This window comes from Erinaceus europaeus, chromosome 21 (assembly GCF_950295315.1).
Source record: "Erinaceus europaeus chromosome 21, mEriEur2.1, whole genome shotgun sequence".
NCBI classification, from domain to species: Eukaryota; Metazoa; Chordata; class Mammalia; order Eulipotyphla; family Erinaceidae; genus Erinaceus; species Erinaceus europaeus.
This window is the reverse complement of record NC_080182.1, coordinates 40,365,773-40,387,407: the sequence shown is the minus strand read 5'-3', so window position 1 is coordinate 40,387,407 and position 21,635 is coordinate 40,365,773. Positions and strand designations below refer to the sequence as shown.

General features: G+C 40.5%; 1 protein-coding gene across 1 annotated transcript in view; it reads right to left on the bottom strand.

Annotated features, from left to right (window-relative positions):
• RAB5A (RAB5A, member RAS oncogene family) overlaps positions 1 to 21,635 on the bottom strand; it is a 36,209-nt gene that overhangs the window by 2,195 nt on the left and 12,379 nt on the right. The window contains exons 2-4 of the mRNA XM_007529678.3: positions 7,185 to 7,336; positions 6,347 to 6,469; positions 3,686 to 3,779 (exon numbers count right to left, since the gene is read on the bottom strand). Of these exons, the coding sequence (XP_007529740.1) occupies positions 3,686 to 3,779; positions 6,347 to 6,469; positions 7,185 to 7,336 (369 nt within the window). The remainder of the gene's footprint in view (positions 1 to 3,685; positions 3,780 to 6,346; positions 6,470 to 7,184; positions 7,337 to 21,635) is intronic.

The following is a 21,635-nucleotide window of genomic DNA, read 5'->3' as shown; positions in this document are numbered from 1 at the left end:
TATGAGTGAGATCATCCTCTATTCATCCTTTTGTTTCTTATCTCACTTAACATGATTTCTTCAAGTTCCATCCAAGATGGGGTGAATAAATTGAATTAACCCTTTTTAACAGCTGAGTAGTATTCCATTGTATATACAGATCACAACTGTCTTAGTCACTCATCTGTTGTTGGACACCTGAGTTGCTTCCAGGTTTTGGCTATTACAAATTGTACTACTATGTATATAGGCATACACAGATCTTTTTGGATGGGTGTGTTTGGTTCCTTAGAATGTATTCCCAGGAGAGGAATTGTAGGGTCAGAGGGTAGGCCCACTTCTAGCTTTCTAAGTTCTCCAGACTGTTCTCCATAGGAGTTGGACCAGTTGACATTCCCACCAACAGTGTACGAGGGTTCTTTTGTCCCCACAACCTCTCCAGCATTTGTTATTACCTTTTCTGATGTATGACATTCTCACAGGAGAAAAGTGGTATCTCATTGTTGTCTTTATTTGCATTTCTCTGACAATCAGTGACCTGAAACATTTTTTCATGTTTGTTGGCTTTTTGGATTTCTTCTGTGGTGAATATTCTGTTCATATCCTTCCCCATTTTTGGATGGGGTCATTTGTTTTCTTGTTGCTGAGTTTGGTCACCTCTATATATTTTGATTATTAGCCCCTTATGTGATGTATGGTATGAAAAGATCTCCCATTCTATGAGAAGTTTCTTCGGGTGGTGGTTTCTTTTGCTGTGCAGAAGCTTTTTAGTTTGATGTAGTCCCATTGGTTTATTTTTTATTTAGTTTTCTTTGTAACTGGATTCGTTTCATTGAAGATGCCTTTAAAATTTAGACAGAAGAGTTCTGCCAATATTTTCCTCTAAATATTTGATAGTTTTCTGGGTCTAATATCCAAGTTCTTGATCCATTTGGAATTTACTGTTGTGTTGGGTGAAATATTTGCTCAGATTTATTTTTCAGCAAGTTTCAGTGCAACTGTCCAACACCTTTCCCCATTTAATAGTCTGGGACCTTTGTCAAAGATTAGATGTCCATAGGTATGGGAACTTCAAATTCTTGAGTAGCTATTAAATACTAAACCATGGGTCACTGTCCTCAGAGTTCAGATAACTAAAGATGAGTAAAATAAGGGCCACTAAAGACACAATTAAAATTTAACACAACACCTACACATTCATTAGGATGAATTTCTTTAGCAGTACTAGAAAAATTATACTCCCCCCACCCCCATCACAGCACTGTCCAAGCTCTGGTTTTTATGGTGGTGGGAGACTGAACCAGGGACTCTGGAGCTTCAGATTAGAGTCTCTTTGCATAACCATTATGCTACTTATCCCTGCCCAAATTATACTTCCTTTCACAATCATTTATACTTATGATACTTTAAAAAAAAAGGAGGGGTGGCTAGGCGGTGGCACACCTGGTTAAGCGTACACACTACAGTGGGTTAGGACCCAGGTTCAAGCCCTTGTCTCCTACTTGCAGGAGGAAAACTTTACAAATGGTGAAGCAGGGTTGCAGGTGTCTGTTTCTTTCCTTATCACCCCACCCTCTCAATGTGTCTCTATCCAATAATAAACAAATTATGTATTTGCTAGAGTGATGTTCTGGGTTCTTTCTCCCTCCTCCTTTCTCAGAAAAAAAAAAAAAAAATCAGAGGGCTGAGAAGTGGCACCATGAACAAAGTGCTGGCCTCTCAAGCATGAGGTTCCCAAGTTCTATCTCTAGAATCCCACGTACCAGTTCTCTCTCAGTAAAAAATAAATTTGTTTGGGGGCCAGGCAGTGGTGCAACCAACTGAGCTCACATGGCACAATGGGCAAGGGCCTGGGCTGGAGCCTCCGCCCCACCTGTGGAGCAGTGAAGCAGTGCTGCAGCTGTCTCTCCTCCTCCATCTGCCTCCCCTCTTTATTTCTATCCTATCAAATGGAAAAAAAGGGGTGGAGGGGGCAGCTACCAGGAGCTTTGGGTTCCTCATGCAGGCACTGAGTTCCAGTGATAACAACTTTGGTGGTAATGAAGAAATAAAATAAAATTGAGGTTAATAAAGATGTGCATGTAACACATTCTCTCGAGACCCTGGAGTAATAAGCCAGGAAATAGCATCATTACCACTGCAGCACAATTTACCTTCTACCACACCATCTAATTATACAGGATGATGACACAAACATCATTTTTACCCCCCTCCCCCAGATGGCACTTTTCAAACAACCACCAGTTTACTCTCTTGTGGTTAAAATTTTTAAAAAAATTTTATTTATTAATGAGAAACATAGGAGGAGAGAGAAAGAGCCACCAGACATCACTCTGGTACATGTGCTGCCAGAGATTGAACTCAGGACCTCATGCTTGAGAGTCTGATGCTTTATCCACTGCACCACCTCCCAGACCATGGTTAAAAATTTTAATCTATAAATATTAAAAAAAAAAAAAATTGAGTCAGGCAGTAGCGCAGTGGGTTAAGCACAGGTGATGGAAAGCACAAGGACCAGTGTACGTTTCCCTGCAGGCTCCCCACCTGCAGGGCAATTGTTTCACAAGCGGTGAAGCAGGTCTACAGGTGTCTGTCTTTCTCTCCCCCTCGTCTTCCCCTCCTCTCTCCATTTCTGTCCTACCCAACTTCAACAATAATAACTACAACGATAAAAACAAGGGCAATAAAAAGGAAATATTAAAAAAAAATTTTTAATCTGACTTCCTAGAAGTAAGGTTCTGTTGTTAAAAAAAAGTTTTGCTGCCATATTTGGAGCAATTCCCTGAGTCATCAGGGTAATAATCTTTCAAATTTATCAGTGTAAAAGAAATGTTTGGTATGGTATATGGCACCAAAGCAAGACTCTTTGGGGGTGGGGGGAGTGAGGGTTCAGGTCCTGTAACATGATGGCAGAGGACCTAGTGGGGGGTGAATTGTTATGTGGAAAACTGGGAAATGTTATGTATGTACAAACGATTGTATTTACTGTCGACTGTAAAACATTAATTCCCCTAATAAAGGAAACAAAACAAAATAAAAAAAAGAAATGCTTGGTAGAAGGGATCTAGAAAGATTATATGGGGTGAGGGGGAAGGACTGAACCAGGGAACTCAGAGGATCAGGCATGAAAGTCTTTTGGATAACCATTTATTATGCTATCTCCCCAGCCCTCGTATGATCTTTTTTAAAAAAGAAAATACAGGTATTATACCAGAGCAAGGACACTGGAGAAGGAGGAAGAGGGATGGGATAGGGTGTCTGGTGTCCTAAGGTATGACAATTTTTGAAAAAGGAGCGGGTTTGGGGGAAGACACCTAGGGGAGATGAGAATTTGTACCTATGCTGTCAACAACTGTTTTGTAAACAAACCATTAACCCCCATAATGTGTGGAAGAAAAAAAAAAATACGGAACATTTTATGACAGTCAAATCAAATATGCTCCAGTGTGACTGTTTTGCTTATACCATTAAAAAAAGGTCAATCTTGGGGGCCAGGTGGGAACGCACCTGGTTGAGCGCACATGTTACAGTGCGCAGGGACCCAGGTGGGAGTCCCTGGTCCCCACCTGCAGGGGGAAAGTTCCATGAGTGGTGAAGCAGGGCTGCAGGTCTCTCTCTCTCTCCCTCTCTATCACACCCTTCCCTCTCAATTTCTGGCTGTGTCTATCCAATAAAGATTAAAAAAAAAAAAAAAAGTCAACCTTACCTATTGCCATGAATATTTCATTTACATTCATTGATGTTTTAGCTGATGTCTCCATGAATAATAAACTGTTGTCATCTGCATAGGACTGTGCTTCCTGTTTGTAGAAAAAAAAATGATATAATACCTTTTGCACATGCTATACCTGATTAATTTTGGGTCTAGAGGGAAAAAGGCTTCCCTCTTACCACTCCAGCTTGACTACGTAAAATCAACAAGTGTTTAACCAGCAATTATTATTAGTTAAAAGTAAGACAAAGGTTAAGAGCTCTGTAAAGAGTACGTTAACTTGTCCTATTTAAATCCTGATCAGCCTAGTCTCATGCTAAATCTGCTTTCAAATGACAAACTTGGGGGTAGGGTGCATGTGAGGGTAATTATTCCAGCACAAAACTGTTTGTGATCTCTATGGCAATTTTTACTTCTACTTTCACAATGAAGACAAAGGGAAACCAAACACCTATACTGCTCCAACCACTAAGTGGTACCCTCATGTTTAATTCTGAATGACTTCTATAATCAACACTATTTTTAAAAAAATATTTTATTTATTTATTAATGAGAGGGACAGGAGGTGAGAGAAAAAGAACCAGACATCGCTCTGGTACATATGCTGCCAGGGTTTGAACTCGGGACCTCATAGCTTGAAAGTCCAACACTTTATCCACTGTGCCACCTCCCGGGCCACAATACTGTATTTTTTAATCACATGAGCCATTCCTTTGAAAATTATTACTGCTCTATTATTTCTTTTTTAAAATTTTTCTTTTTTTAAAAAATATTTATTCTTTTGTTGCCCATGTTGTTTTATTGTTGTAGTTATTATTGATGTTGTTGTTGGCTAGGACAGAGAGAAATGGAGAGAGAAAAGAAACATAATTAGAATGAAGACAGAGAGGGAGAGAGAAAGACACCTGCAGACCTGCTTCACCGCCTGTGAAGGGACTCCCCTGCAGGTGGGGAACCAGGGGCTCGAACCCGGATTCTTATGCCGGTCCTCGAGCTTTGTGCCACCTGCGCTTAACCCGCTGTGCTACTGCCTGACTCCCACTGCTGTGTTATTTCTGCCACACTTTATACGCATTGTTGTCTTTGATCCTCACAGCTATATGAAGAGCAACCAATTATCCTTTTTTTATTTATTTATGAGAAAGACAGGAGGAGAAAGAACCAGACATCACTCTGGCACATGTGCTGCTGGGAATCAAACTCAGGACCTCATGCTTGAGAGTCCAAAGCTTTACCACTGTGCCACCCAATTACCCATTAAAAAAAAAATTTTTTTTAAAAATATTTATTTACTCCCTTTTCACTGCCCTTGTTTTACTGTTGTAATTGATGTTGTTGTTGGATAGGACAGAGAGAAATGGAGAGGAGGGGAAGACAGAGAGGGGGAGTGAAAGACACCTGCAGACCTGCTTCACTGCCTGTGAAGCGACTCCCCTTCAGGTGGAGAGCCGGGGGCTCGAACTGGGATCCTTAGGCTGGTCCTTGTGCACCTAACTCGCTGCGCTACTGCCGGACTCTCCCAATTATGCTTTCTATTTGATGGTTAAAAAGGTTCATTTGGTGGTTTGGGAGGTGGCGCAGTGGATAAAGCATTGGACTCTCAAGCATGAGGTTCCGAGTTCAATCCCTGGCAGTACACGTACCAGAGTGATGTCTGGTTCCTTCTCTCTCCTCCTATTTTTCTCATTACTAAATAAGTAAAATGTTAAAAAAAAAAAAAAAAAAAGGGTCATTTGAACTGTTAGATAGCTGGGTCACAATGGATATAATTCAAGCACTCTATCTACCAGTCTATACTGACTAACAGTCTTAATTTCTCCACCTACTGCCATCATCGAAAAAGAAAAATTGAAGAAAATGTGAATGGGGTGGTCTGGGTGATGGCGCAGTAGATAAAGCATTGGACTCTCAAACACAAGGTCCTAAGTTCAATCCCCAGCAGTACATGTACCAGACTGTTTGGTTCCGTCCGTCTCTCTCTCTCTCTCTCTCTCTCTCCCCGTCTCCCTCTCCTATCTTTCTCATAAATAAATTGACAGCACTCTCTTGTACATGAGCAGCCACAAGCTGTTCTCTTAGGAGATATGTACATGGATTCTGGAGCCCCCATTACTGAAGGTCCCTTCAACAGCTGCCAAGAGTATAGGTGCATATGGATGTGCACACATGTGGGGGTGTAGGGACTAGGACAGGAGGAAGTTGCCTTTCACTGTAGGAATGTCTACACTGTCAACAATTCCTTTGTCAAGTGTTTAGGTTAAAAAATCTTTCAGGGGCTGGGTGGTGGCACCTGGCTGAGTGCAAAAGGACCCAGGTTTGAGCCCCTGGTTCCCACCTGGAGAGGGAAAGCTTTGCAAGTGGTGAAGCAGTGTTTCAGGTGACTTTTCTCTCTCCTTTACTATCTCCCTTACCCTCTCAAATTTCTGACTGTCACTGTCTGCATCCAAAAATTGTAATTTAAAAAAAAAAATCTTTCAATCAATGCCCATAATAGTTATATAAATACATTAAAATATTCAGGCATGTCAGAGAATGTTATTATATAGTACACATTTAAACATTTATTAAAATAAACCAAAATAAAGATATTTTCTATTATTTGCATGGTTTTAAAATTTTAACTGTAATAAAGTGTGAATGCAGACGCCAACAAACCTGGAAATCGACAGCTCTTTTATTTGCAAGGTCAGCTTTGTTTCCTGATAAAGCTATTACGATGTTAGGACTGGCTTGCCTCTGAAGCTCCTTAACCCAGTTTTTGGCTCTGGCAAAGGACTCCTAGAAAACAAAGAAAACAGCTATTTGGTACATGAGCAAGCAGTTTAGTTAAGCTTAGTTAAGTCTTCAAAGCTTTGATCTGGGGAAAGAACAAAACAAAAAAAAGACTTCATAGTAAGAAGGGGGAGAAAGCAGCACAACAAGAATTTCATGCCCGAAGCAACAATTCCTAGCGTCATAGTTCAGAAAAACCATTTTTTCTCAAGCTGGAGAGATAGTACAGTGCCTTTCATGCCTGAGCACCAAATGCTCCAGGTTCAATCCCAAGCACCACCATAGCCCAGGGGTGGGTAGTGCACCGTTTTAAAAAATAAATCAATCATAGCATTACTGGTTTCTAAGATTTTTATCTTACTTACTTACTTAACCAGAGCATCACTCAGTTCTGGCTGATGGTGATGCTAGGGATTGAACCTGCGTCCTTGGGAGATCAGATATAAAAAGCCATTAAAAAATAAATCTGCAGTCATTAACTTATCTCCCCAGCCCTCATTTTACTTCTCCCTCCTGCAGGTGGGGAGCCGGGGGCTCCAACCTGGATCCCTATGCCGGCCGTCGAATTTTGCGCCATGTGTGCTTAACCCGCTGCACTACAGCCCAACCCCCCTCAATAAGTCTTTCTAACTCACATATGTTTATAAAATCTTAATCAAAATTTTGAATATAAAAAATAAATACCAAAAGTAGTTCCATGGGAGATTCCGTCCCTACTTACCTCATTGGTGATGTCGTACACAACTATGGCTGCCTGTGCTCCTCGGTAGTACATTGGCGCCAGGCTGTGGTAGCGTTCTTGACCAGCTGTATCCCATATTTCAAACTTGACTGTTGTGTCATCAAGACACACAGTTTGGGTAAGAAATGCAGCTGAAAGAAGAAAATTCACGAAATAAGTCTCTTATTTCCCTCTCAGTATTTTCACAATACAAAGAAGACACCTGAAAGCCTGAAATGCTGCATAACCACAGCAAATAGTGGCTTATTTCGAAGATCTGTTTCAAAACTACATACATAGGTTTTCTGTAAAAAAAAAAAAAAAACACCAAAAAACCATTTTCTCAGAGTCAGCAGTAGTGCAGTGGGTTAAGCGCAGGTGGTGCAAAAGCGCAAGGACGGTGTAAGGATCCAGTTCGAGCCCCGGCTCCCCACCTGTAGGGGAGTCGCTTCACAGGTGGTGAAGCAGGTTTGCAGGTGTCTCTCTGTCCTATCCAACAACGACGACATCAACAACTACAATAATAAAACAAGGGCAACAAAAGGGAATATTAAAAAAAAAACATTTTCCTACATTGTTAAAGTTTGTTATTCTATCAAATACATTTTTACAGTTTTACAAATCAATACAAAATAATTTAGGACTAAAAGAAAAAACACGTAGTTTCCTTTTTTGTTGTGCTCATTCCTGAGTTCAATTACTATCTATGACAACAGATGTTTTCAGAAAGGGGAGAGACCACATCCACACTTTACTGTGCCTAATTTATTAACTATACCTACTTCTTCAAGGTATGTATTATCGGAAAAAACACAGTATACAGGAAAAGTGTGATGGCTTTGCAGGCACCCACTGATTAATTCCTGTAAGTTACTTTAAGCAGAGACTACATTGGTATGCATTTGGTATGTTTTTAAAAACAGCCAGAAAAACTGCCTACCTGTAACTAACTGCCATGTTATCAGCTCCACTCCTTACTTTCATTCTTCTTGTGTCTACTTGTTTTCCCCTTTCTGAAAACATCTGTTGTCATAGATAGTAATTGAACTCAGGAATGAGCACAACAAAAAAGGAAACTACGTGTTTTTTCTTTTAGTCCTAAATTATTTTGTATTGATTTGTAAAACTGTAAAAATGTATTTGATAGAATAACAAACTTTAACAATGTAGGAAAATGTTTTTTTTTTAATATTCCCTTTTGTTGCCCTTGTTCTTGGGATTTAGTTTCATCCCATCTGCACTTAACATTTTTTATTTGCTATTCTACTAAATATTATGACACCTGAAATAGTCACTGTCTACACCTAGCTCTTCTATTCCTCACCACAGATCTAGTTTAGACTTGTATTTTTTATTTGTTCTTTTCTCAGATTTTAATTCTAGCAATAAAGTATGACTTGATAATATTCTTTTAAAAAAAGGTTTGAGTCAAACCTTGAATTTCCACTATCACTTTTCTAAATTTGCTTAAAAAGAACAATATGAAAAAAGAGTATAAATGCAAGTGTTTTAGTTTTGCCAGAAAATATCAGGAAGAATACCAGAATCAGCATTTATGAAAAATAAGTGATCTATAAGACAGTGCTATTGTTCATGTGGTATAAGCAGAATTTAATTTGAGGTGAGGATAAGACTAAAGGTAGACTATAATCAGTCAAGTGAACTGAACTTTAAAAATTCACTATCAGAGTAAGTGTCTAAGTGCAGTTAGCTTCAACAAAGGCCCCTGTGTATAAGACGTACACACATTCTTTGCAGTCAATACCCTCTCTCTCTGTCCTCTTCATTAGCTTTGGTACTCTGCTCTCCACTGCTCTACCATTCATAAGTACACTCTTCCTTCTCCTTTGCTCTTAGCTCCAGATGCATTATACAATATATTCTCCCAAATTAAGTTAAAAATTTTTCTAAAGTAAGGGAATTAAAATTCATTCACCTGAACTACCTATTACAGTAGTTTTTCCTTGGGATACCACTACCTCATAAGAATCACAGTTAATATTAAATGTGAATTAAGTAAAGTCTAATTAGAAATTCTATCTCATACTAGATATAAAACTTTTCATGCTATTTTAATCCTGTCAATTTTGTAGATGTCATAATTGGGGATGTATTTATGGTGAGCTAGATTCTATTAAGTATCTGTCAATGCTCACATGTGCCTAGTCATAGTTTAGTAATACTTTCACTTAAATTTGTCTTAGCATACAAAATTAGCTGAAATACCTGTTTTCTGAAATTCTTATTTATGGCAAAGAATAGTAAGAATGCTACTAGTATGGTTATTTATTTGTGAAATGTTTATAGAATAAAACACAATTTTATTTCATCTTTTAAAAAATATTTATTTATTTATTCCCTTTTGTTGCCCTTGTTTTATTGTTATAGTTATTATTGTTGTTGTTGGATAGGACAGAGAAATGGAGAAAAATGAAGAGAGGAGGGGAAGACAGAGAGGAGGAGAGAAAGACAGACACCTGCAGACCTGCTTCACCACCTGTGAAGAGACTCCCCTGCAGGTGGGGAGCTGGGGGCTCGAACCGGGATCCTTACGCACTTTGCACCGCCTGTGCTTAACCTGCTACACTACTGCCCGGTTCCCTAAAACATAATTGTAAAAACTTCAGAATTTTAAGACAGTACTCATTTTCAGTAAGAAAAAAAGAAAAACAACACAAATTAAGTCTTTTCAAGTGTAGTTCAATGCAATTTGAAAAAAGTATATTAAAATTTGCATTTTGACTTGGTTTTCCTGTTTTAGACAAAGAGTAAAGCGATTCATTTACATTTATATAAATCAACTTTAGATTCAGGGAAAATAACCACCAACTATACTGTCTTAAAGAAACAGTTCTATTTCCAAGTCAAAGATATCAAAAGGGTCACCAATTTTCTTTTAAAAAATATTAAATGAATTAAAAGATGTCAAATAAATACGGGAAAAGACACTTCAACAAAGAACAGTCCATAATCAAGTAGATTTCTTTCAGAAATATGAAGTTACTACTCTATTAAAGCCCAAACCAGAAAAATATGTTTAAATAAACTGTAAAGTGGCATTTCAGTCAGTATCCATTATTTATTTATTCCCTTTTGATGCCCTTGCTTATTGTTGTCCTATCCAACAATGACGACATCATTGTTGGATAGGACAGAGAGAAATGGAGAGAGGAGGGGAAGACAAGAGAGGGGGAGAGAAAGATACCGACACCTGCAGACCTGCTTCACTGCTTGCGAAGCGACTCCCCTGCAGGTGGGGACCCGGGGCTCGAACGGGGATCCTTATCCTGGTTCTTGTGCTTTGTACCACCTGCGCTTAAGCCCCTATGCTACAGCCAGACTCCCAGTATCCCTTCTTAATCTACATAGAAATCTCCTTTAAAATTTAACAAGTCTCTGCTACATCAGGTCTGAAATCAACATTCTTTTCAGTTTTTCTAAATTTATAAACAAAACAAAACAAGGTCTGTTATTACTATTACTGTTTAGATACTTTTAGACACCTTGATAGTAGTAAAAGCAATAAGTTGGAAAGATTTGAAAAAGGCAAGACAAACCCACCAAATTTATCAGTTAAAACAATGCAATTAGTAAACTTTTTACAATTAGCTGGAACAGCTAAAGTTTTACATGGCTTACAGTAACAGACTGGCAACGACTAGGTCTATAGTGATACTCTGTAAGAAGAACGATCCCAGGGAGCCGGGCGGTAGCGCAGCAGGTTAAGCGCAGGTGGCGCAAAGCGCCAAGGGCCGGCATAAGGATCCCGGTTCGAGCCCCCAGGTCCCCACCTGCAGGGGAGTAGCTTCACAGGCGGTGAAGCAGGTCTGCAGGTGTCTGTCTTTCTCTCCTCCTCTCTGTCTTCTCCTCCTCCATTTGTCTCTGTCCTGTCCAACAACAATAACTATAGCAACAATAAAACAAGGGCAACAAAAGGGAAAATAATAAACTTTCTCTCCTTTAAAAAGAAAAAAAAAAAAAGAACGATCCCAATCAGACCAACAAAAGCCGTTCCCTCAGCTCTTACTTTCCTTTATCCCACTGTATTCAGCTCCTGCTGCTGTGCCACCAGACTTCCTGATATACAGCAGTGACTTACACTTTTTATAAGGACCGGTTTGTAACAGCTGGTTTAAATATATATATATATTTCATTCATTTATTTATTTTAACGAGAGATATAGAATGGGAGACCAGAGCACTGCTCAGCTCTGGCTTATTTATGATGGTGCTAGGAACTGAAGCTGAGACATTAGAGCCTTAGGCATGAAAGTCTTTTTGTAGAACCATTATGCTGGCTCCCCGTCCCACATCTGTTTTTCTAGACTAGAGGTCCCACAAGGAATGACTATAACCTACTATTTACGCATAACATCTAATATGGACAGGCTGTAATTTATTTTGATGTTCAAAAGGCCTGCTAAAAGAATCCCATAAAAGTGATGTGAAGATACATATGAATACAGTTCCCCAATAAGAACAAAAGGTTTTTATAAAAGTCTACATTCCTGTTAATAAATCACAACCTTCAAATGAAATGCCCTCAAAACCTCCTATACTGGACAACGGCACTCGTGTTTATGTGGTATGATAAGCAGAATTTAATTGGGGGGGGGTCTCTAAATAAGGCAACCAAATGTTATAGGCATTGTATTGGGTTGCCAGAAAAGTTTTGGCACATTTTTGCATAGGGAAACATAAAAAAGTACATCATAACTTTAACCAAATATAATGCACCGTGGTCATGATTTCTGAGTTGTCAAGTTTTCAAAAACGACTACTGGTGGTAATCTGTGGGAGGTGGGGGCGAGGGGACACAGAGCTTTAGTGGGGGGTGTGGTGTGGGACTATATCCTATAGTCTTACAACCTCATAACCTATTAATAACCACAAATTCAAAAAAGAATAAAACACTACTACAGTATTTAACACCTCCCATAAATTTCAGCTGAAGTATATAGGTGACAAATTCAGTGTTTCTAAAAATGTGAATCACTTGTAAAGCTATAAAAATAAATTCTGGACCTCAAACTACACCAATACCGTAGCATATTAACCACCACAAACTTACCTGAATTTGCAAAGCCACTTTAATTTATCCATTTTAATTTATTTTTCTGGCTACGAACCATCATTTTCTTAGGCCTCTTCATTTTCTCTTCACTAACATCACTAGTACTAGCAGTTGGTTTTCTTTTCGGGCCCACATTTCACAAAGAAACAGCTATTATCACCTCGAGAGTCAGAGTGTATGCAACAAGCAGAGAAAACAAAGCTGTGTTGAGAAGCAGGTGCTGGCTAGCTCACAGGCTTCCTCTGAGTTACTCAGTCCCTACAAACACTGACCACAGACTGAGAAGAGCTGGAGTGGTAAAGCTAAAGTCTACAAACACTGGAGATTTAAAAATAAGGAAGACTGCAATACAAGAGGGAAATACGTACGTAATAGCATTAATCAAAAACTTCACTCAGGAAAAAAAAAAGCTTAAGACATCCTGCAAATAAACTGATTTTACATAAATTAGACAAAGATTAAAAATCAAAACAACCTTTAACTTATCAAATATGAAGAAGATAATTACTTTGATTACATTTACAATACATATACTGTAAGGCCAAAGCACGAGGGAATTCATTTAAGAAAATTTCTACAGTGAATGTTAAGACTAGTTTCTTTTTGCCTCCAGGGTTATCGCTGGGGTCTGGTGTCTGCACTAGGAATCCACTGCTCCTAGCAGCCTTTTCTCTCCCACCCCCATTTTGTTGCCCTTGTTACTGCTGCTGCTGTTGGATAGGACAGAGAGAAACTGGGGAGAGGGGGAGGTGTGGGACACGGGGGGGGGGGGTGCCACAGAACCCAGATTATTCTTCTTTTGTTTTTAAACTTTATTTGCTGGATAGAGACAGAAATTGAGAGGGAAGGGGGTGGGTGATAGAGACAGAGAGACCCCTGCAGCCCTGCTTCACCACTTGTGAAGCTTTCCCCCTGCAGGTGGGGGCCAGGGGCTCGAACCTGGGTCCTTGCGCACTGTAACATGTGTGCTCAACCAGGTGCGCCACCACCTGGCCATATTGAATCTGGATTCTTAATGCTGGTCCCTCTCCATGTAAACTTGTGCCGCGCTACTGCCTGGCCCCCAAGACTAGTATTTTTCATAGTAAAAATCTCAAAAGCATCAAAGATAATGTGAAAAGTAAATCAGCAAACAATACTATTAGTAATCAACAAAATCACTCATGGCAAAAAGTTTTCTTTAAAAAAATATATTTCCTTTTGTTGCCTTTGTTTTATTGTTGTTATTGATGTCGTTGTTGTTGGGCAGGACAAAGAAATGGAGAGGAGGGGAAGACAGAGAGGGGGAGAGCAAGACACCTGCAGACCTGCTTCACTGCCTGTGAAGCTACTCCCCTGCAGGTGGGGAGCTGGGGGCTCAAACTGGGATCCTTACGAGGGTCCTTGCGCTTTGTGCCACCTGTGCTTAACCGGCGGCGCTACCGTCCGACTCCCAAAAACAGTTTTTATCTCCTCTGTAGAATGAAGGAGGCGGCAAATTCAAGCAATACTGGGGATGTTATCTAACGTTCTTGAAAATAATTTTGTTAGCCCATGACAAAGCCATGAAAATGCTGACACCTGCTAACTTAATACCTCATGGAGTCTCCAACACATGGTGTAAGGGAGCAGAAGAGCAAATCAATACTATCTGCTCAGAAGACTTTTTCAATTTAGCAACTGGAACTGACTGACTAGTGTCAAGAGTCAGATATTAAAATAATCAGTTGAAGGTAGAAATTGGCTTGTTAGGATTTTTCTCTCACACAGATGATCACAGGCTTTAGCTGCTAAAGTAATACAGATAAGAACAACTGGATGGCATGGAACTGACAACAGACCAAAAAAACAGAAGAACAGAGGGAGTCAGGCGGTAGCGCAGCCCCCCGGCTCCCCACCTGCAGGGGGGTCGATTCACAGGTGGTGAAGCAGGTCTGCAGGTGTCTGTCTTTCCTCCTCTGTCCTCCCCTCCTCTCTCCATGTCTCTCTGTCCTATCCAACAACGACAACAATAACTACAGTAAAAAAACAAGGACAACAAAAGGGAATAAATATTAAAAAAAAAAAAAAGAACACAACTGAGGCCATTTTAATTTCTCATTAGAATTGCTGTGTTTAGGGGCAGTACCATATAGATTATGGCAAGAAAGTAGATCACACAGAGAAGCTACATTTTAATTAACATAACATGGAAAAGAAAGGTGTTTCTAAAACAAGGACAGACAGGACAACCGTACATATGGTGTCTAAACCAAAACAGGTAATACTGGGAAAATCTAGCAACGGGTTAATAAATACTTAATGTCAAAAAGATGACAATTTTCAAAATACATCCATCTTAGAAAATGTAGAATTCATTCTTAAAACTCAGTATCTGGGGAGTCGGGCAGCAGCGCAGCAGGTTAAGCACAAGTGGCGCAAAGCGCAAGGACTGGGGTAAAGATCCCCCGGTTCGAGCCCCCGGCTCCCCACCTGCAGGGGAGTCGCTTCACAGGTGGTGAAGCAGGTCTGCAGGTGTACCTGCTCTCCGTCTTCCCCATCTCTCCACTTCTCTCTCTCCTATCCAATAACAGCGACATCAATAACCACAACAATGACAACAAAAGGGAAAAAAAAAAACCAGTTATCTTGATAAACTGTTACCCAGAAAAAAAAAATTCTTTAATTCAGCAACCAAACCAAAATTAACAGTCTAAATGGGCCAAAAACATCAGACAGAATTAACATCTGATTCGGCAGCTACACTTCTGGACTTATAACAAAAAGAACTGAAAGTATGGAACTTGAATAGGTATTTACACACCTATGTTCATAATAACATCATTCAGAATATCCCAAAGGCAGAAGAAACCTAGGAGTCCAACAACTGACAAGCTGGTAAGCAAAATGTGGTTTATACACAGATGAGATATTCTGCACTTAAAAGGAATTTTCAACATGTTATATGCTCAATAAAACTTGAGAATATTATAAGTGAAATCAGCTATAAAATAAAACAAATATTTTATAATTCCTCTTATGAAGTTCCTAGAATAGTGATGTTCATAAAGACAGAAAGTAGATTATATTTGTTAGGGGCGGGGGTAAGGAAACACTTATAATGAAATTATAAGTGCCATACTATGAGTATCTGCTACAGCAAAATTTGCTCAGAACGTCTCAAGGTAATTCTTGCCAAATGAACTGCAATGTAGGGAGGAGTTCTGCATGAAGCAAACAAGGCAAAGAATAAAAATCAGAGCAGCTGGGGAAATGGCCCAACTGATAGTGTTGGGACTCACATGGCCGAGGTTCCCAGCAGGATCCCTGGTATACTGCATGCACTGCTGAAGTGCTTAAGCTTCTTTCTGTCTCCTGTGAAACTCTTTCTCACACAACAACCCAGAAGCCAGGGGGGTGGCTCAGCAGTAAAGGTATTGAGCACTAAAGGTTTGATCCCTGGCACTACAATAAAAACCAATCATGAGTATTTCTCCAACACTGTCCATGGAAAAGATCGTTCCTTCCTTCCTTCTTCAGAAATAACCTTGGGGCCAAGTGGTGGCCCACCTGGTAAAGTATATATATGACAGAGCACAAGGACCTAGGTTCAAGCCCCAGGTCCTCACCTGCAGGGGGAAAGCTTCAAAAGCGGTAAAGCAGGGCTGCAGGTGGTCCTGTCTTTTCCCCCTCTCTATCTCCCCCACCTTTATTTCTCTGTTTTATCAAAATAAAGTTAAAAAATAACCCCAAATTAAGCCGTTTTTTGCTTGTTAATAACTATTTTAGCTTTACAGTTACTCTTAAAGGAAACCCAGCTCTAATAAAATAATACACTAACTAGGATATAAGCCAGTTACAAGTCACCAGCTGAAATTCTTTTTTAAAAAATTTTTTTATAATTATTTCCCTTTTGTTGCCCTTGTTTATTGCTGTTTTAGTTAATATTGTTGTTTTTATTGATGTCATCGCTGAATAGGACAGAGAGAAATAGGAGAGGGGAGGGGACGACAGAAAGTGGTAGAGAAAGACAGACACCTGCAGACTTGCTTTACCAGCTGTGAAGTGACCCCCCTGCAGGTGGGGAGCTGTGGGCTCGAACCGGGATCACTTTGCGCCACGTGCCCTTAAACCAGCTGAATTTCTATGCAGCTAAGCACGTATGAATCAGCTAATACTGGCTGAATACTTAAGTAGAAATATACAAACAAATCCTTTTTAGTAAATTATACTTAAGAGATTTGATTAGGAATAAGCTAGAGCCACAATCTGAATACCCTACAAATGATAAAACCAGGATCCTGTGGTTATCCCACAAGAACACAACCTGTATAAAATTTACTCACCAGGGAGTTGGGCGGTAATGCAGTGGGTTAAGCACAAGTGGTGCAAGCACCCGCATAAAGATCCCAGTTCGAGCTCCCGGCTCCCCACCTGCAGGGGAGTCGCTTCACAGGCGGTGAAGCAGGTCTGCAGGTGTCTGTCTTTCTCTCCCCGTCTTCCCTTCCCCTCTCCATTTCTCTCTGTCCTATCCAACAAAAACGACATCAATAATAACAACAGTAATAGCCACAACAATAAAACAACAAGGGCAACAAAAGGGAATAAATAAATATCTTTAAAAAATTTACTCACCAGATCAGATTTACTTAACAAGGAAGTATTAACTACTAAATCTGGAAATCTGGCGCGCGAGCACACACACAAGAGGGAGAAAAGGGAAACTGGTTATACATTAACTGTATCTGACAAAGGCTCCCCACACATATCAACAGAGATTATCACAGAGATATCTCAGGAGTACAGCACAAATCCTGCAAGTCTGAGGCCCCAGGTTTGATTTCACCAATACCACAGATGTCAGATGAAAAGGTCAAAGGCAGGGCAGGGGAGACAGCATAATGGTACGCAAATAGACTCTCAAGCCTGAGGCTCCTAAGTCCCAGGTTCAATCCCCCGCACCACCATAAACCTGAGCTGAGCAGTGCTCTGTTGTTTCTCTCTCTTTCTCTGCATCTCTCTCAAAAATAAAATTAAAAAAAAAAGAGAGAGAGAGAAAAGGTCAAAGGCATTTTCATGTACGGAAAACAAATAGTTCATTAAATAGTTTTTTTTTTTTTGGTCTCCAGGGTTATTGCTGGGACTCGGTGCCTGCATTACAAATCCACCGCTCCTGGAGACCATTTTCTCCCTTTCTGTTGCCCTTGTTGTTTACCGTTGTTATTATTATTGCTGTCATTGTTGCTGGATAGGACAGAGAGAAATCAAGAGAGGAGGGGGAGACTGAGAGGGAGAGAGACAGACACCTGCAGACCTGCTTCACCGCTTGTGAAGTGACCTCCTGCAGGTGGAGAGCCAGGGGCTCCAACCAGGATTCTTTAACCAGTCCTTGCGCTTCATGCCATATGCACTTAAGCCACTGTGCTACCGCCCAGCCCTCCCCCCATCAAATAAGTTTTAAATAGTACTTTTGTTATGTAGAAAGGGGAAAAAAGTTTAGAAACTGTTATTTTATCCTCCCAACAAGCAAAAGGCTGAACTGAAAAATCAACAGCTCTCTCTAGATTACCAATGAGGCTACCAGGCAAGCTGTTGCCAAGTTGAGAAGAGGCACTAACAGAAAACCCCAACATCTAGAATAGAAAGAAACCTCTGAGGAAAACTGCTCTCGAAGCAAATTTGGGATAGCAACTGAGTAGCTAGTGGAGGTTAGGCACGGACAGATCTGAGTTATAAACTCTACAGAAAACACAGTCAGAAAAGGGCAAACATACTTTTGTTAATTTGACCAGGCTCTCAGTCAACATCCGAGGGTCTGAGAACAGGCACAGTACAGCATACTTTTGTGCCTGAGGCACCAAGGACCCCAAATTCAAAATCCCCACCCCTATCACTATCATAAGCACGAGCAGTGCAGCTGGTTAAATGACTGAGAAAAATGCCTTTGTGCTTCTGGCACGTTTAGGAAAAAAAGAAACCATCTAAGAAATAAACCAGAATGACATGGGAGGCGGCGCTTTGGCTAGATTCTCAGACCTACAAGCGCGAGCTGCAGCACATGTGCCAGAAGGATGCCTGCTGACTGTCCCCCAGAGCCCTTATGCTGATAAATCCATCTTTTTTCAAAAGGAAAGAGGGAAGGAGGGTGGGCTGGGGAAGTAGTTTAGTGTAAGTGGCGGAGCGCTGGCCCTGCATGTCTAAAGCCCCCAGTTGGTGTGTATATTGGAGTGGTGCCTTAGCTGCCTTTCTTTATGTGAAACTCTCAAGTGTGGTAAATAAAATCAATCTTAAAAAATAGAAATCATTAAACTATAGTCTCTAAGAGTTTGTGAGAACTTTGGTGGTGGGCACAGGTGGTAAAGCACTGTACCTCTGTAGTTTTATGATCTTGTAAACCATTATGAAACTCCACACACAATGGGAAGAAAGGGAAATAGCAGGGCTTTTTCTTCTCAAGAAAAGACTAGAGAAAGAGACACCCTAGAGCACTACTTCAGCTGCCAGAGCGCTCAGTCTGCTGTCAGGAGAGACCAATTAATCCGAGCACTGACTTGGAGCACATTTCTAGCCCCGGCCCCCCCCCCCCCCCGCTAGGGGAGGCTTTGCTAGTGGTGAAGCAGTGTTGCAGGGGTCTCTCCGACCCCCCTCTCATTTTTCTGGCTCCATCAAATAAATAAAAGTTAGAAAAGTACTGAGCTACTACCATTAAAAATTAAATCTAAACAGCATGAGTTTACCTAAATATATACAGCAGTATCAGGAAGTCATAAACAATTCAGAGAAAGAAGGCATGATAGATTCTAAAGCTATGAAGGACACTCGACATGAGGAAACTACACAGAAATGCAGTTACTGAATATAAAAATGATGAGTATAAGGCTCTTGAGTTAGCAGTATAGGGTAACAATCTGGAAAAACAAATGCATATAGAAGCATCGACAGCAACTGACTCCTCAGAATTTAGACTTAAAAACATATCGGGACAGTAGAAATGACTATACTCTGTAATAGTAAAAAATAAGAGAAACATGAAACTCAAAACTGGTGAAGTGATTATATACAATGATGGGAACCATACAATGGAATACTATTACAGCTAAAAAAAAAAAAAACCAAACCAAAACAAAACAAAACAAAAAAAAAAGACTATTTCCTAAAATGATATAGATCTATTTTCCAAGATGGCTACAAGATTCTCCACACTAAAAAAAAAATTTTTTCCCCTATACTACATTTTCGTAACACGATAGTGAATTCCTTTCTCAAGTCTTTGCAAGCCTTTTTATTACAACATTAGTGGTAAAGAGCCGGTAGTGGTGCACCTGGTTGAGCCTATGTTACAACGTGGAAGGATCTGTGTTCAAGCCCCTGGTCCCTAGCTGCAGGGGGAAAGCTTTTCGAGTGATGAAGCAGGGCTGCAGGTGTCTTTTTGTCTCTCTCCCTCCCTATCATCTCCTACCATTTCAATTTCTGGCTATCTCTAACCAATAAATAAAGAAAATTAAAGTAAAAAATTATTTATGGTGCGATCCAATTACTTTATAGTGAGAGGTTATAAAGGGCTACTGAGTTTACACCTAGTACTTTCAGAACACTAACTCTGGAACCCAGGCCGTCTGAGAAAGGAAGGCTATGTTAGGATACAAGACCACATTAAGTTGTTCTGATAGTTCTAGTTCATGTTTTTTTAATTTATTTTTTATTTTTATACCAGAGCGCTGCTCGGCTCTGGCTTATGGTGGTGCAGGGGACTGAACCTGGGACGTTGGAGCCTCAGGCATGAGAGTCTGTTTGCATAACCATTATGCTATCTACCCCCTGCCTCTAGTTTATGTTCTAATAGTGAGTAGCAACAGTCAGAGTAACCTATAAGAGAACCAACTAATCCCACTGAATTCTCGAGCTATGTGAGTAAAATGTTTTTGTTTTAAATAGCTTTTCTTAATTGAGTGGAGAGGCAGCAGTCTTGTCACTTTAATGTAGTGTCAGGACTAGAACTGAGGGTCTCAAGCAGCCAAGTCATGGGCTCTATATTGCTGAGTCTCCTCCCTGAACCCATCTGTTTCTGGCCAAATGATAAATGTACAGTATTAAATAGTGAAAGATCCATTTTTCCTTTGGCCTCCAGGGTTATCACCGGGGCCCCGTGGGATTCCACTGCTGGCGGTGGCCATCTTTTTCTCCACTGTTGGTTGTTGCTGCTGCTGCTGCCGGATAAGACAGAATTGAGAGAGGAGGGGAAGAAAGAGGGAGAAAGACACCTGAGGTAGACACCACACCACCAGAGCTTCCTCTGAAACCAAAGCACCTGATATATGGCACTGAAAATCAAAGCAACATGGCCAACCTGACGAGCTCTCTCTCTCCAGTCCTCAATGTAAACATTTTAAATTTGAATTCTGAAGAACACATTAAATGATAATTACAAATGTAATGCTTATGAATGGCACAAAAATGAATATAAGTTTTGAAATATGGGAGATTTTCACTTACTTTAAATATTAGCTTCCTTGCAAAGTGATCAGGGTCTTTATCTACCATCCGGTTCCATAGCTGCCAATTCTTAACAACATCGCCCCGCCAGATATTCGTCGGGATGCGGCATCATCTAAGTTCATTTCCCACGTCTACACTCGACCGGACCTGCCAATATATGCGGAGATCTTCGCCCACCCTGTCCAACGCTTGACGTCTTGTCACCCAATCTGGTCCCCTACGCCTACACTGAACTTCTCTGTTCCAGTCTCTTGGAAACAGAGTTAGCAGTTAGCTGAGGTCAAGAACAAACACCTCATCACAGACCCCTGCAAGCGTCAACCCGGCTTTGACCTAGCACGTTATGATCGGGCCCTCCTCAATCGCTATCGAACAGGCCATGGCCGGTGCGCCGCTATGTTCCATCGCTGGGGAGCCAGAGACGACCCGAACTGCCCCTGCGGCTCCAGACAGACTATGACCCACATAGTCAACGACTGCCACCTCTCCAGATTCAAAGGAGGTCTCGAAACTTTACATCAGGCTCAACCTGACGCTGTTGACTGGCTACGGAAGAAGGGCAAACGCTGGAATAAGAATCTGCCAGTTACTACGCAGTTTACCACGTAAAGCCCTAGCTTCAAATCAGGTTTTCTAGTCTTAAAATCTTTCTTTTTAGACTATAAAAATGCTATGTAAGTCCTACGACTACATCAGGTAACATTCAATTATTTGAAAGTTATTCTACAATGACTTGAGAACGGTGGTGACTATTGGGCTGGAGGGGAGGGTTGCACAAGACTTTGGGTTACAGTGACTCACACTCACCATGAAGCATACCCTTGAAATCTTAATTTTTTAAGATTAGAAAAAAATTTTTAAAATTTGTTATTGGATAGAGACAGAAAGAAATTGAGAGAAGGGGGATATAGAGAGGAAGAGAG